The sequence below is a fragment of the Merops nubicus genome, unplaced genomic scaffold (assembly GCF_000691845.1).
Source record: "Merops nubicus isolate BGI_N331 unplaced genomic scaffold, ASM69184v1 Scaffold51985, whole genome shotgun sequence".
In the NCBI taxonomy this organism is placed as follows: domain Eukaryota; kingdom Metazoa; phylum Chordata; class Aves; order Coraciiformes; family Meropidae; genus Merops; species Merops nubicus.
Genome location: NW_008609893.1, coordinates 11087 through 28133, shown reverse-complemented (window position 1 = coordinate 28133; position 17047 = coordinate 11087). Strand labels below are relative to the sequence as shown.

At 38.8% G+C, this 17047-nt stretch overlaps 1 protein-coding gene across 1 annotated transcript; it reads left to right on the top strand.

The window, feature by feature from the left end:
- Positions 1-2161: 2161 nt before the first annotated feature.
- On the top strand, positions 2162-16709 carry TMEM242 (transmembrane protein 242; the record flags this gene model as incomplete). Its single annotated transcript, XM_008940705.1, has 2 exons — positions 2162-2299; positions 16611-16709. Coding segments are annotated over 2 exons (237 nt in total), but the record flags the coding sequence as incomplete, so codon positions are not given.
- Between the last annotated feature and the right edge of the window lie 338 nt (positions 16710-17047).

The window sequence follows — 17047 nt, the reverse complement described above, 5'->3', positions numbered from 1 at the left end:
AGGAATCAGCCTGTGACTGAATGCTATTTGACTGCTGTCAGTAAAACTAGATCAGTTGTTCCTGTTTACCACTTCTTTTCTGGGGCAATCAAGCATTTAAATAGCATTTGAGTGGGGCTTTTTTTTTGCCAGCAGTTTTCACAGATAATGATTCCTATTTAAAGATTCTGCGTAGAGGTTATTTTTGTCCGTTCATTTCCCATCTTCCAAATCGGAGAGATTTTTCTGCATGGTGTTGTATACAGCTAGACTATGGAAGCAGGAAAAATGTCAGAAATAATCATCAGCATTTTAAATCCACTCAGAGCAGTCTCTGCTGAAAGAGTCATTAAAGTCTGTTAGCTGTGGTAAGGAAAAATAGGACCTGGTTTAGTGTGACTAGAGATCCCTGCTGTTTATGTCTGGGTGCATGTATATGTATACAGACATGCTTACAGAGTGGTGTTTTCTGAACAGTTTCTACTTTGGGATGTCCAAATCAGAATAAATAAGAATCAAGACACATTCTGCTTGTGCCCTTTGTCCTTGGGTATCTGTGCCTACAGCTAAGTCCTCAGGAAAAGTGTTAGTGCTGAGGACTGTCTGAGGATCATTTTAACATTTCAGTAAATACAAAACCAAGAGGGAAAAAATAATATTGATGTTATTTCACTGTCCAAATACCATAGTGATAGACACTACATTAGTTATATCAAAGAAGAAAAAGAGCCTTTTTTAAACAATTGAGAAAATGTGAAGTCTCTTTAAAGTAAGAATACAGAAGATTTTTTTTTTTTCTGATGAATAGGAAAGTGCACTTTGGCATGTTTAGGAGGACGATTTTTTTGATGCTTTTACAAGTTAATTTCACTTTTCAGTATTTTACACTATAAATGAAATCACCTTTACTGAATATATTTGTATTCTTCCACTCTAATTTATGGTTATCTCTGAGCAATAACTGGTTTTTTTTGATCAAGATACCAAGTAAGTAAGTGGGGCTGTTCTGTTCTGTAAGGACCATAGATGCCAGTCTTTAACAGTTACCATCTGAAATCTGTTTCCATGTGAAGAATCAAACAGTGATCTATTGGGCAAAAAAATCCAAACCCTCTTGCTGACACGTACCCCTGTGAACAAGAGGATTATGTCTGTCCTGCTGCTGCTGGGGGCTACATAGATTGAAGCTGTCTTACACCGGATAGGTACAGTAAGGTGGGCATTGTGAGATGAGAGCAGCTGGCTGGCTGTGGACGTGCAGTGCCAGTTGGCTGTTGACAGCCAGCCTGTAGCTTATGCCCTTGGCAGCTGCCATATGCATTTATGTGCTGTGACAGAGGAGGTTTCGTCATGATTGAGATGCCACTGTGGCTCTGTTCTTCTTGGCCTGAGGTGCCTTTTCCAAGTGACAGTGTTCTATATTTTCAGGATACGTCTCATGGCACTTTTCTGCAGCAATATATTAACTGTTGGTTAAAACCACCCTGTTTTTTCTGACATCAATGGGAAGTATGGTGACTGCAAAGCATTTTCTATGTTGCCACTTGATGAACTCTGCAGGGGGATGGGCTCGGCATTGTTTGCTCTTTACAAAATTTCCCTAAATAATTTCCAGAGCTCCTTTGGAGTTGCACCCCCTCAAAATTAGTCTTTCAGTCACTGCTGTACCCTCTCTTTGTCAAGCTGAAAGCAACTTAGTTTCCTCCCGTTTCCTAATCTGCTGTTTCAAGAGTGCAGATAAAGACCCATAGGCCAACAGTTGCCCTTGACCCATACCCCTGAAGATGAATTATCAAAATCAGTGAGGTACAATGATTATATTCTGCTGTCACTGTCATAAGGGCTCGTTACTGGTTTTGATTCAATTTTGTATTTTGACAGGTGGGATAACCGAGTGTCAGATTCTTGTGCCTACAGAACCATTGACTTCAGCATTTGTGCTTAATAAAAATCATCCCCAGGTGGTACTGGCAACCATGAAAGCTGCTCTTGATGGGAAGACAGATCATCCACACCCTTGCGTGGTTCTTGGGGTCTGCTGGGAGCTGTAACAGTGTCTATGGCCACACCAGTACAGCTAGCAAGTCAGGAGAAATTCTAGATGACCAAGTTAACTGTTTTAGTTCACATTTTTTCTAATTATTGTTCCCTTTGTCATGATAACTTTATTTTTTGATTCTAGGGGATTAGTGCCACAGCTGCATTACCAGAGAGTGGTTCATCACTGGCCTTACGAGCCCTAGGATGGGGCACGCTCTACGCGTGGTGTGGAGTTGGATTGCTGAGTTTTGCCATCTGGAAGGCTCTGGGTGTGCACAGTGTGAGTAGCAAGTATGATCCCCTCAAAAAACATATTTTTGCTTGGGTAGTACATCTTGGGATGGCATCACTATGCCACTTCAGCCTAGGAGTTACACCTTCACCACAGGCAGAATGACTAACCAGTGTGTGCACACATGGAAGGTGTTCCTGCATGTGCAAAACACATGGGATGATGTGGGAGGAGACAATTTGGGGGGTAAATAGTTTTGTCCTGCTTAAGTTTATTTGAACAGATGTTTCAGATTCTTCACAAAAGAGTCAGTGTTCTGATTTAGAGACTAAAATAGTAGCTGCAAGCCTTCTAAATCCTTTGCTTATTCAATTAAAGTGTGAATCCTATCTTTAGTGCAATCCATTTATTTGTTCAAGTCCATTTTTTGCAGCAGGACACTGGGAACATAAGAAAAACTGAGAGGAAACCACCTTGCTTTCTAGTGCGTTTCTGGAAGGGGCAGATGTTTCATGTAAAATCGCTTGGTGGTCCATGACATGCCACATCAAGGCAAAGAAACTTGGGAAGCATCTGTATGTCCCAGGAGGCTACAGCTATCTTTAGTAAATTGCTTATGTTCCAGTGTTTCACGGTGTTCAGTGTGAACAAAGTTTGTGTAAGCGTTTCTGTTTGCCCCTAGTAATGAGCCATGACTTATAAGAGTCCCCTGCAGCTAGAAGTTTGGCAGAACTGTCTGCATCCTCTTTAGGAATAGGAATGAATAGACTTCCTTTACCTTCCGTGACAAGTTATTTGTATATTCAGCAAACCATCTCCCAAAATGAAACGGAAGAAGATACTACTTCATCCCTGTACTGTTCTCATTGATACCTTTACTCAAGTTTACACTTTGTGTCTTCTCTGCTGAGGTATCCTGTAGGTCACGATTTGGGTCCCAACACACAGCACTACACAATCCCTTAGTTTCCAATGTTGATTCTCAATAGAAGCCAAAACACTAAAAAAAGCATAGCAGGACATAGGAAGCATCTGCACCACATTTTGTTTAAACTAAAGTCCTCCTTGTGAGGCTGCAATGGAATGGCAGATCAAGGGGAGGAGGAGTGGGAGTACCAGTTTATACACTCTGCATGCTGAGCTACAACAGTCCACTCAGGTACCGTTAGTTACATCACCAGCCAAAAGGATTCACGTCACACTATGCTGCCAGTTCTTGTTTTTGTTCCACCAGAGTGTTCCTGGTCATGCCAGAGGACAGCAGAATCTGACCCTAGTCCACAATTTACGTTAACTGTTTCTTATAAGCTTTATTTTTACTTTGTTGAGAGGTACTGGCCTAGACCCACAGTTGCCTGGTTCCCCTGTGAGGCTCTTTTCCTTAAGGCTGCCTGACAGGGAACATCCACATAAGCTTGAGAGGGCCAAGCCCCAGGACATGTCAGAGTCTGATGGGGGCTTCTGGCTACCTGACAGCAGTGGCTCTTGTGTCAGAAGCACACAGCACACTGCAGGGCATTTTGGAGACTCCCTGAGCATTCCTAGTCGGAAGGCTGCACATTATTATACTCCATGTTCTGTTAGTGTTGAAAGGAGGTGGGGAAACTGTATTTTAAGAGGCTTTTGCAAGTGCCTGTTGGTTTTGGGTTCTGTTGTGGAGTGCTTATATTTCATCATAGTGCTTGATGTGAACTGCAGGCACTGAAGGAAGCAGGTTTCTAACAAGAGACTGTGTCTGTACATGATTTTGAACAGCTCTCCACTGCTCTCCACTGACATGTTTATTGCATTCACCTTAGACTTTTACATTCCCATTGCAGAAAGGACACACATACAGTAGTGCTGCTCATTACTGCAGAATCAGAAAGAAGCAATTTGTAAAGTTCCTGTCATGCATTTCTTTTTCCTTTTTTACTACATATTTGTTAAAATCAAATATATATATGATCAAAATTTCTGGAGGTTCAAAAGCAAAAGTATGTTCAAAATGGCATACTCTGACCAAAGAGAAGAGTTTCATTAACATTAAAAGTATATTTCTAGAATAAATAATCTGTGGGGTTTAATTGCTATTGACACTTTTTGAATACTGCTTTAACATAACACTCAGGAGCAAACATTGACTGTTGAAAAACAGTATTTTTTGTGCTTAAATATAATCTTCTTGAACATTTGGGATAAAATAAGGGTTATAAGCTGCCTGGTACATTGTTAGTTCTAGACTTTTAAACAGATGCTCGTTTTAAGAAGGTCTCTGTATTTTATTTTCCTATTTCAGGGGAACATTGGGATATTTTTGAAAATTCTTAATTGCTATCATGTAAGCAGAGATAAGAGGTTAACAGTCATTTAAAATACTGATTTTTAAGAACACATACTGGGTGCATATATAATACCTAATAATTATTAGGTAGGCACAAACATAAATTTTATTTATGGGAAACTTTTTACTGAAGTTATCACTGAGTGAAATAGAGTTTCTTTCCACATGAACTATTCAGGCCATAGATTTTATATTAAACTCAACATTTTCAAATGAATGTTTTAATTTCAGTTAAACATTTTTAAAAGAAGCTTTTATAGATTTACCTGAATAAAAATGTCTCAAATCTTCAGTGTGGTTGAGTGCTGCAGATTCAGTTGCTCTGTAGTACATGCAGGTTCTCAATACCTGTAAGTTCAAATTATGATTTCAAACCTAGCATCAGGTATCAAGATTTGAAAGCTATGAACTTAAGGCAGACTTAAAAAAGCCTCTGAAAGCCTGTGCTATAGTATATGTGACTCATTCTGTTGCCAGAAATCCGTGTGACCCTGATAACTAAAGCTTTGGCAGCTGAACAAAGAGAAGAGGTTCTGCCCAGCTCCTTCACCTCACTGCCTTTAACAGTAACCAGCTGCATTTGGGATCTGCTAATCAGGGATCTGGCCCTGCTGGGCAACAGCTTCATTTGTTTAAGAGCTACTGGTAGTATTACAGAATCACAGACTGGTAGGAGTTGGAAGGGACCTCTGGAGATCTAGTCCAACAACCCTGCAGGTTCATCTCACAAGGGCAGGTTACACAGGATTGTGTCCAGGTGAGCTTTGGATCTCGCCAGAGAAGGAGACTCCATAGCCTCTCTGGGCAGCCTGTCCCAGTGCTCCATCACCCTCACCATAAAGAATTTCTTTCTCATGGTCAGATGGAACTTCCTGCTTTCCAGTTTGTGCCCATTGACACAATGAATTGGCAGGAATCACACCAAAAAGAGTAAGAGCTAGATCCTGAAGCATCCAGCCCATGGAGACAGCTGAAGCTCGTGCACGCCAGGACTTGGGCTGGCTTTGCAGGAGGAGGAGAGCAAAGCTCATGGGTGAGTTGGGAGATGTGTAGCAGCAGGTGTGCCCAATGCTTTTTGAACTCTGCTCCCGTTAGCCAGACGCGGGTTAGCCAGGCAGAGCCCGGGTGGGGGAGGTGTCTGTGCTGTGCTGCAGCGACAGCTGCTGGCACAGTGGGGAGAGCAGCACGTGGGAAGCCAGTTGGGCCTTTCATGCTGATGGAACGAGTGGCTTTAAACATCTTATTTAAGGGCATGGATTTTGAAACAGGCTGCGTGGTAGCGGCCGATGGTGTTGCTGTTAGAGCCCCGCAGAGTGGTTTCGCTTGGTATCGCCACCAAAATGTTGGGATTTTTAATGTTCGGGAATGTGTTTCCTATGAGCATAAATTATTGATGGGACAGTGGGTGATTGACAGAATTGCATATTACTCCAAGCTTTGTGGCTATTTAAGTTATATTGTCATTGCTTATGAAGTCAGAGACGAAATGAAAGGGAACTGGCACAGCGTTTCCTTGATGAGTTATCACTGCTGTAGTTAATGCGCGTCCGTCACTCTGAAGCAGCGTCATGGTTGCTCAGCAGTTTGTGTCATGGAAGGGAAATGAAGCCACAGCTCAGGATGCCCTGTCCTTACACCTTCTCAGACAGCCTGTGTTTGCTGTAGAAGCAAGTCACTGCTACGATCTGTTCCAGACACTGAGGTGATGCATCAGCTTTGATGAAACCGGATTTTTATCTAATCTTTGTGGTTTATTGGTTTTTAAAACAGTTCTGTGACAGTGCCTGTTTCCAGCTTTTAAATGGCTGTTAAAGGTGGTTCCCTGTACCAGTACAGTCTGCTGGTTTTTATACCAGCATGAAAACCCAGGAATGATAGTAAGTAATTGATCTTCATGTCTTGGTAAGTTATAGAAAAGATTTTACACTGTCTCAGGTTGGGTTTTTAGTGTCCCCTGACTGCAGTTACCACTACTGCAACCTGAGGACAGGCTGGTAACTGATAAAACTTACTAAACTCCAGACAGCCCTTATTCCTAAACAGGGAAGTGATGGATCAGTGAGGACTTGGTATGATAATGGTTTAAGCTGTATTTTTCAATAATGTAAGAGAGAGACCTTCATTTTCAGAACCTAGGAGGTGATGGTTGTCTAGTTCTATATTATACCTCTTGCAGAAAATAACCAGCTGTCAGTAATAGAGTTTTTTAACTTGCTTCCTGCAGTATCATACGAAAAGTCAGTCCACCTTCGATTATCTCTGGGCATAGGAGCTCTGTCTATATTAGCAAGTATCAGCAGCATTAGGGCAGTGAAGCAACTGGGGGCTGAAGACCTGACATATACAACCATTCTGGGGGATTTTTAAAATTTAGCCTTGCCCCATGGCTTGAATGCCTGTTGGCAGTTGGAGTATGTTATGTGCCCTCCTAGAGTGCTTCTTCAGTTTTGTGTCACCCTAAAGAAACCCAATTCATGCATTTTTAGACTGTTCAGCAGTCTACAAACTCAGGCCCTGTAAGCAAGGACAGCTGGGAGACTTTCTTCGAGAGAGCACTCCTGATCTGAACCCGGGGCTCATCCAGGCACACCCACAGCCTTCCTCTCTGAGGCACCGTACAAACTAGAAAGGCATGTGCAATGCTAAACAGAAGCTTAATAAGTGACATCTGGCTTGAAACAAAATGGCGCCACCTTTCTTAATAAGTGTAGTTGATATTTAACAACTTCCACATCATGGCATTATCCTCCATGGCATTATCTTACAGTGCTTTGAGCGTGCAGTAGCTGCTCACTCCTGGCACAGTGAGCTGACTCCTTTCTGATGCCAAACACAGAGGTATTGAAACAAATTTTGTAGAAAAGAATGGATCTGGCCAGTTTATAATTTACATTTTTTTCAAGTTGAGTAGTCGTTAAAACATTTTATTTCAACGTTTGTTATATGAAAGCCTCAATGAAGTTTTAAATTTTCAATTGAAGAATAAATGGTCTTTCACTCAGAAAAATATTTAAAAGTAAAAAATTCAAAATTATCTTAAAACCCATGTTGTTACAATTGGTCTAAGCAAGAATTTTTCATGGAAGGTTCCAAAATTTAAGCCTTTCTTACTTTATTTATCTACTCTAAAAGTGTTGTGATCCACCACACCTTTTTGTTGCTTGGAAAAATGTTACTTTCACAGTTTAGTAGAAGTTACAGCTGAGTTGTAAACTCTTGTTTTAAATAAGTAAGTTGGTTTTAATTAAACTTACAACTAGAGAATACTTGACAGATAATAAAACATACCTATGAATGCCTGATCTTCCATTTTTTTTTAAATGTCTGAGAATATGAGCCTTCTTTTAAAAGCAAAACAATACCTTCAGCCCTTGTATACTGAAGCATACAATTAATAAACAAGATAAATTATGCTGTAAGCGCCATTTTGCATTTCATACCCTCAATAAATTAGGTTTTATTTCCTCAGAAAAGGAAGCTTTCTTTCATAGGAAGAGAGCCAGAGTGATCCATATGTAGGTTTGTGAGATGATGATTGTTGCTTCCACATCTGTTCCGTGGAAAGCTGGAAAAATAGTGAGAAGAATTGATGAGCAGTTAGTGACTGATACAGTTGTAAAATATTAGTTTATGACTCCTAATTAAATATCCTGTTTTTCATTTATCTTAACCTTTAAAATATTAACAGGCTAAAACAATTGCACAGCTGTAAGTAGACATCTAAAACAATTAAAAGGAATACAGAGAATATATTTTTGCCAGGGGTCTGTTGGTAAGGACATTTTCTAGGCAGGCTGCTTTTCTCTAGAGGAAATACAACCTCTAAATCACCATTTTAAGCATAAAAATAATAATATACTCATGGTTATTTTAAGAGACATTTTATGTAATTTTGTAAGACTATAGTCGTACGTACAGTATAAATACAAAGGAGTACTGAATTTAAGGATGGATTAATTTAAAAAAATAAAATGAGAACATGGAGTCATAGTCTTCAAAAATTATTTGGTTTGGCATCTCTAAAAAGATCTATGTATGTCAACCAAGTGTAGGCATATTGCAGTGATTGAATTTTTATGCTGTTTCACAAATAAACAAATGTTGTTATAAAAGTAATGAATCTCCTAGAATCATTCTAGAGTCATCCTTAAATTTATTGTTGTTATTGCTTTTTAATCATAGTTGTATTTAATTCTCACTTAAGTATTATCAATGGAATATCTATTCCTTATTATGCTTATATTTGCATAATAAAAACCTTTTCCTTGGTATTTCATATCACATATTCAATATAAATGAAATCTGCCCAGTTTTTTTAACATTCTTTTATTTCCTCAATACATATTTATATTCAAGCTCTTAGAAGATGGAGTACTAGTACAAGTTTGCACCTCCTCCTAATTTTATATAGGGATTATCTTTACTGCTTGTATTGCCTTTCAGTTTGGTATGGAGAAGACTTGCCTCCACACATTTGTACTGCTAGTATTTTATTGAAGAAGTAGAGAAAATAAAAGTCACCTATGAACTTCACTTTATACATGACAAGGCTTATTCAAGGGATAAGATCATAATTTTGCTGCCAGAAAACTGCTACATCTGCTTTACAGATAGGGACAACTAAGTAAGAATTTCAAAAATAGGGGAAGATTGTAACTGTAGCTGTCTTGAGGAATTACTCAGCTGTATCTTGGAAAAGACTTGTAGCTGTTGGCTGCCACCAACCTGTTAGGAAGCTAGAAAGAGTAAAACCATGCTCAGCCTTTGGTCTCAAATTGCCTCTGTGGAGCAGTTCCACATCACTGTAAGTGGACAAGTGGCTTGATCCACTTCTTGGCTGCACGTAACTATGAACTAGACACATATAACTAAAATCTGAATAAAAGTTCATCTAATATATGCAAGTTATTCCTGCTACATCTTAGTCCCATGGGATCTTCCTGTGCTTCGCTGAGTGTGGTGGTGTGTCCACACTTGTCTTAGGCTTTTCTGCTCCAAGACCCCACATGCTCTGCTTGCCTGGAGGCACCCAGATGTCCCTGCCTAGCTCTGGGTGTCACACTGAATCTTGACAGGTTTCCTGGGTGGAATTCAGCCCCAGTCATGGTGTCGAGGCTTACGTGTCATTGAAGAGTTTCAGGTTTGTGCTGGCTTTTTTTCCAGGCGTGATTCTCACTTGTGGATGATACATACAATGAATTTCTGGACATATATGAGGGGAAAAAAAAAAGACTCAGGTTGCCTTTTTCAGGAGCTATCTGCTTGCAATTTGTGGTTTTAATTTAATTCAGAAACACAAATTATAGCACAGAAGAGCTTGTAGAGTTGGGACACTCATCCTGAGATTTTGGATCCATTAACCAACTTGGTTTATGCATTTAGATATTTAACTATTTTAAATTTTAAATTAAAAATTAACTTTTCAAATTGCCCAGAGTGACTAAGGAGCAATGACTAATACAACATAATAGACTAATTATGTCTTTTCCAGGCATCAGATTTGAAAGTAAGATTCTGCAGCAGTAAATGGCATGTTCCTCAATGACAGCAAAAGTATACTCCATTTGTCTGCATGGCATGAAAGCCATTTGCACCAAGATGGTGTAATCCAAACTTTATACCATTGCTTTTATTTGGAAGCTTGATGCAGCATCACTGATATCAATGAGAAATAAGGTTGAGAATGAGACACTGACTTCATCTACTTTGAGATACCATATATTACAAAAACTTGCCCTTGGGCATTTAATTTCAGAAAGATCAACATGGAAATGAATAAAATTTTAAAGGATCCTCCTGTATCTCTGAACCTAAGGAAGTTACTTTTTCCAGATTATGGTTTAGAGAATTACTGTCTTGGTGTATGTAATTTAATAGCTGTCTTTCCCATTGATCATATTGAGATAATCATTCCTTTTTTGGTGTATGTTCAAAATACAAGCTCCCCAGGGAGGCGGTGGAATCTCCTTCCTTGGAGACTTTTCAGACCCATCTGGATGCATTCCTGTGTGACCTGCCCTAGACTAGATGATCCTGTTCTGGCAGAGGGGTTGGACTCAATGATCTCTGGAGGTCCCTTCCAACCCCCCTAACATTCTGCGATTCTGTAATAATCCAGTCTTAAACTAGGATAGTTTTGTTTTCTTTACGCTTTTTTACTGGAATGGCATACTCATCTTTTTATGATACATGTCTAGAAAGATACTTTCAGGCTACTAGTTACCAGTCCCACTTTTGGGAGCTAAGTGACATTCGCACAGAAATGAAACCAGATAAAGTAGGGCCAGTAAAACATGTTTGGTGTAGAGCAGCTCTCTTCCCATTTGTGAAAGTCATTCATTTATGAGTAACATGAGTGCTGCACACTTGGAAAATAACATGAGGAAAGTATTCAATGCATTTTTCTCTCTTCATGACCCAGTCATTGGAAAAGAGACAGCCTGACCCTTGTGACTTGACAGCTCTCAGTAGTTCACCACTAATTTGAGACAGCATATGTAGTAGCCATGAGAGGATAAAATTTACTTAGGCTATTTTCATGTGTTTTTTTTTTTTTTTTTCTTTTAAAAAGCACAAGGACATGTGTTACTCAATTGCATTAGATATTTTAACAGAATTCTGCTGCTGCTTTCAGCTGTGCAAGCCTGGAACACCAGAATCAGCAAAGTAGTTGTGAACAGTTTCTTATGACAGTACAGTGTAAGATAGTGAAATATTAGGATGTATACTGCCAAGGACTGACCCTCTGAGGGCCTTTTTCACAGACCAGTAGTTCTGAATAATCTGAACATTCATGATGCCTTTACCAGTGAAGTGTAAGATCTAAGAAAATGAACCGGAGCTTTATTTTCCATGGTTCTTTTAGAGGTCAGTGTGCAGACAGGCACAGGGTGACCTGTAGCAAGTGCCCCATTTTATACAGAATTGGAGAATCACCTTCAGCCAGCAGGCTCTCTGCTCTGCTGAGGACTCAGCGCTTGCCGTTTTCTACAAATAACTTGCTATTTCTGTATGCGGACCTTGGTAATCTTTTGCTAACAAGGGCAACAGAAATCATTTAAAGATTTGGGAGAAGGTGGCAAGAACAATCCTCTCTGATCCTTTTAAATCTGGGGCAGCCCGTCTCATCTTCATGCCATGTGAAATGGGAGGTGGCTGAGGAGAACTCAGGGCATACACATCCTGTACTCTGCTGCTGGTCGATACTTCAGTTCAGGGCATCTAACCTCATTTCACTTGGAAGCTAATGTAAGCAGTTCTTACTGGTGTGAGTACTAAATAGGAAACTAATAATTCCTAGAATCTGGGTTGGCCTGTTACAAATGTCAGACATTAAAGAGAACATTTCTTCGTAAAACTTTCATTCTAGGATTCAAATAGACTCTTTTAGCCCCGCTTCCATTCATTTTAATATGAACGGCCATGTAAGTGCTCTCAGTAATAGTGCTATCCTCATTTTTGCATGACATTCTGTCAACGAGGTACATTAAAAAGAGATTATTAAATGGAAGATGCTTTTAGGTCCCCATATTTTTGCCACCTGAGGCAGGATCATTAGGTTAAGATAAGAAAATAACGGTGATCTGTAGCTATTACAGATTATTTAATGCAGTAAGGTAGATGATACCCTTTTAGAAAGAAGCCTGACAGTCAGAGGTGGAAAAGTTACTGTAATTTATTTGCCAGGAAAAAACAGCGTCAAGCTTTGCAATATCTGTGATAAAAAAAAAAATGAAATTCACTTGAGTGAAATTCACTTCAGAGAGTTGCCTCCAGGAACAGAGCATGCTGGAATGTTAAATCAAGAAATGGGTTACAAATCGTTCATGTACCGCTAGGTTCAGAAGCAGCAGAGAGAGTGGCCTGTGATAAACTGAAGGCAGCAGAAAAGAGGTAAAATACATTCAGCTTTTAGTGCTTGGTTGCACTATTAATTGAAGACATCATCACAGTTGAACCGAGTACCCCAGTGTTGGTGTGGCTGACAATAAATCAAGAGACAGCCATTTCAGTGAATTGTTTCAAAGCAGTCCAGTACTTAGTACATAGCACATTAGCTTTCATAATTAAATTAATGCCTTTTGATTTGAGACCACTGGCACATGTATTGTGGAATTTGGAGGAAATACAGAAGATTCCCAGGAAGAGAGAGAGGAAAAGAGATCTCCTGAGTGACATGTCTACAAAAAAAAAAAAAAAAAAGAGGCAAGGCAAGACACATTCCTAATTGCATCATTTCCCTCATCAAGAAGCATATTTGTTCCCTGAGAGGTAAAGCAGGTAAAGACAAGGTCCCAGTTCTTGCACCTCAAGTGTGCAGTAGTAATAGAACATAAAGGTAGAGTCATCATCTTCACAAGAAGCTCACCACACTGCAGCAGGTGGCTGGACACAGGTAAATCCAGTACATTGAAGGACAGCAAATTTACATGTTTACTGAACAAATTTTACCTTCACTACAAGAATCCTCTGAAGTTGCAATGGGTGTGGTATGATGCTGTCAACCAAATGCAAGCAAGAAGAGCCCTGAGGCCCTGTGAGTTACTTTGGAGGCCAAATTTAGTCCTCAATATATAATTATATTTATATATAAACGTATTGGCCTGTCAAGATCCAGAATATTGAGCTGAAAGAAGTCACAGTCAAAAATTTGATGCTAGAATGCTTCATAAGCAAGCAGACATTGTCACTGGGAGAGAAAGGATGGGAACTTTGGGGTGCAGGTTCCAGGGTTATTTATTTATGTGTACACTGGTTCCATTACATCAGAGAGTAGCTATTTTTCAATGTCTTCTCCATACTTTTGAGGCAGCATGGCAAGTGAGCTTTAGAGGATCTCTCAGTGCAGGGAGGACATTGGCTAAGATTTGGAAGTGTGTTCAGGCTAGCAACAAGCACGAATGTGGAAATGGGGGAAGAAAGTCAAAGGCTGCTGTTATTAGTGGAACAGAAGAGAAGGGGGAGAGATCTTAGAAGTCCAGATCAAAGCCTAATGAAACACTGCGCTGCAATTTCTTACTGGGAGGAGGGGAAGACAGGGAAAAGTCTGTACTAATTTTCCTGCTTACTGTATTACTAGTGAGAACTCAAAAGCTTGTGGAGAGAAATAACAATGTGGTATCATTTAAATTGTATAGAAATTAAAAATTGTAGTAAGAGTTAGTAGTTGTGAGATTTCTGTCACAGAGAAATTTGCCCTGTATAGGGTGAAGACATGTATTAGTGAGGCCCGTGCAAATTACTCTCGATAGCATCCTTCTTAAATAGCTGCCATCCTAAAGCATAACATTGAGAAGACAATGCACAGTAGTGATCAGCTTGGCATTAGGATTTATTAAAATAGCTTACTGCCCAGAAATCACAAAGGAAGAAAGTTTCTGGAAAAAATGTAAAACATGGTCAAAGTTGTGAATTGCGATGAAAAGGTATTTCTGTGCAATGGAAGTGGTGAGACACGGAGTCTGGCATCACATCTAAAGTGGTTTTACAAATAAGCATCAAAGTCTGGAAAGACAAGGCTGTGGAAGTTGCTCGGGGAGTCTTAAAAGCAAAAGAAAGATGTTGAATATTTCAGATTTGGTCCACATGTTAAGAAAAAAATTGCTTTTCCAGGAAATGGATTGCTTTTACCTGCAGAACTTAAATTAGCCTCTTGAGGGAAGAAAAATCTGAATATTCTTAAATCTGTAGCTACTAGCAATGTTTTAGTGCTTTCTAAATAAAGTTGTTTTTTTTTTTTTTCTTTCAGAACAGAGCTGTAGTGTTTTATTTCCTAGACAAGATTACTTTTTGCATTCGAGGGTGAGGATTTGGCATGTTAAATAATTATAAAGTAGTTGTTCGAGTGGGGAAGTGCTGTAGTTTTCTGAATGGCTTCTCCAGCCATCATCCTCTTTTTGGAGGCTTTAAATAACTGCTTTTATTTTTCCCTTGTTTTTTTTTTCTTCAGTGTAGTAACAGAGGTGGCCTGTAGAGCTTATGAGTGTGTCATTTAAATTTGACTCTAAAAGAAATTTAAAAGTCTGAGTTTAGAAACAACTAAAAAATCCACAGTACAGCAGATTATTAGTTGGTATGAAATGTTTTATTTCCAGCTATACTAGCTGAGCTACAGCAGTTTGCATCTGATCATTCCTGTGTTGCCAAACACCCAGATAATACTGAAAGTGAGATGAAAGAGTAGAAGAATTGGTTCCCTCTTTAGGAAGTGAAAAATATTAAGTTAATTGAATACTTTCTGCAGATCAGAGAACTGGGGTATCTTAATTACAGAGGGGTGGAAAAAACAGCTAAGCCAAAGCTCCTAAAGCATTTCATACTGTAAATACTTGTATTTAATTCTCAGCAATTGTTTAATGTCATTTGGGCTGTTCCCCTCTGTCAGCTCATATACTGGTGTTTATTATTCTTGAAAATATTAGCTTTCTATGAGAGCTTTAAGCTTTTAAAAAAGGAGCAAAAATACTAGTTTAGGAGCTAGTGATTGCCAAGATTTCCAAAAAACAAGGACAAATAATTAATCATAACAGCTCTCTCATCGGAATGAAACATAAAGCAGACAGTGAATTCGTTTTTCATAAGAATACAATCAAGATAAAACAAAAAAAGATAATTTGAATTTTCCTCCTAGTTGATATAGTATGTATTTTTATTTGATTAGCAGTACCAAGGCATTTTTACACAAACACTTGAGTTGCAAAATGCTTTCATCCATCATAGTTAGTTATTGTATTAGTAAAGGATTGGTGATTTATTTGTAAATTGTTTCATTCTTTGTGTCAGCTGTAACTTGAATAATTGCATTCCAGCCACATTTCTCTAAAGGAGTACCTGTTCTTTGTCAGAATTATTCATACACAGAAAGTCTTGGATAGAAAATGGCCCAAAGGTATTTGTGAACAAACTGATGACCTGTAATACACAAAATGTAGGCATATTAGAGAAGATGCTGGTATGGATGTTTAGAATTTCTAGATTTTTTTTTGGAACCTGTCCATGGGATGCGCTGCCCAAGACAACATTTAGTCTTCAAGAGGTGATTGTGTCCAATGCTTTGACAGTACATCCTGTCTTCTCTGGATGAAGGTCATAGATTCTGTAGAATCTATGTAGAATTTTAGAGCTTCCTAAAAATAGCAGTCCAAAACTTCCCCTATATATCCTGCAGCTTGTGTAACTGGATTTTCACAATTTGTTTTTTCCATGCCTATCCTTTAAAAATGTATTATATGTAAAATTATATGTAAAAATCTTGGAAGAAAGCAACCTGCTAAATGTAAGTATTATCTTCAAACAGAAGTGATTTTTAAAGAAACTAAATTTCATTTCTGTCTGACAAATGCTTATCATAAATACAGATTTGGTAATCCGTATTGATGTGTTGATGTATGGCATATAAAACTAGGAAACTTCCTCTTTCACAGGATTGTAATTTGACAGCAGTGGAAGAAAATCTTGGTCCTATATATTTGTTATGAATCTTGTTTTCCTTCTCACTAATGTATAAATTTGAATGAGACTTTGTTTTGTCACCTGTATCCAATATGGTGGGATAAACCCAAATTGTCAGAGGTGACTGGTATCTATTCTTAAAGCCTTGTTTTAAAATCCTTAGACAGATCTATTGGGCCTTTAATCCATTACAAGTGTAGAAAAAGACATTGCAGTCAAAATATTGACACGTTCTATGAAGGTGATTTTCCTCCAAACAAAATCATTTAAAATGTGTGTGTGTGTGTGTATATATGTAGTAGTTCATGTAACAGTTGTGAATCAATCAGGCAAGTGGTCCAAGTCAGAGACCCCCGTGTGGCACTTGAGAAGGGGATTGTTGTGTGTCCCTTCATACGTTTTTTTCACTGTATTAATTGAGCCAACATAATCAGAGGGAAAGTCTTAATTTTCTATTAGTTTTGAAATCTTTTTACCTCTTTACCTCACACATCTTATTTAGTGGAATAAGCCCAGGCTTCATGGTGCTATTTATTTGCTCCTTATTAGCAATTAACTGATTTTATTTTTTAATCTCTTTTATAGATGAAAGAATTCCAAACTAAAATGCAGTCAATATTTCCAGCAATTCCTAAAAATAGTGAGTCCACTGTGGAGTGGGAAGACTTACTTAAATCCAAATGAAAGACTTGGAGCCATTTGGAGATGTCTTTTTCAACAAGAACAGGAGTGGAAGTAATGGAACTGTCCCACCTGGAAAGCAGAGAAGAAAACTCAGACTGAGGAAGTTACTGACTGCGTTCACTGAACCTGGGGTTGCCAGTTCACATCAGTTAACATCTAGCAGCAAGGGAATTAAAAACAAGGCAAAGCAAAACAATTTAAATTCTCTTTTTCTGCCTGGTTGGTATAGTTGGTCTGTGAGGAAATGAACCCTCAAAGATTAGTTGAATCCAACTTGCAAAAAGGCTCTCTCTTACGAGGACTTAAAGAAGAAACTGACCTTCAGTAGTAAATGTAAG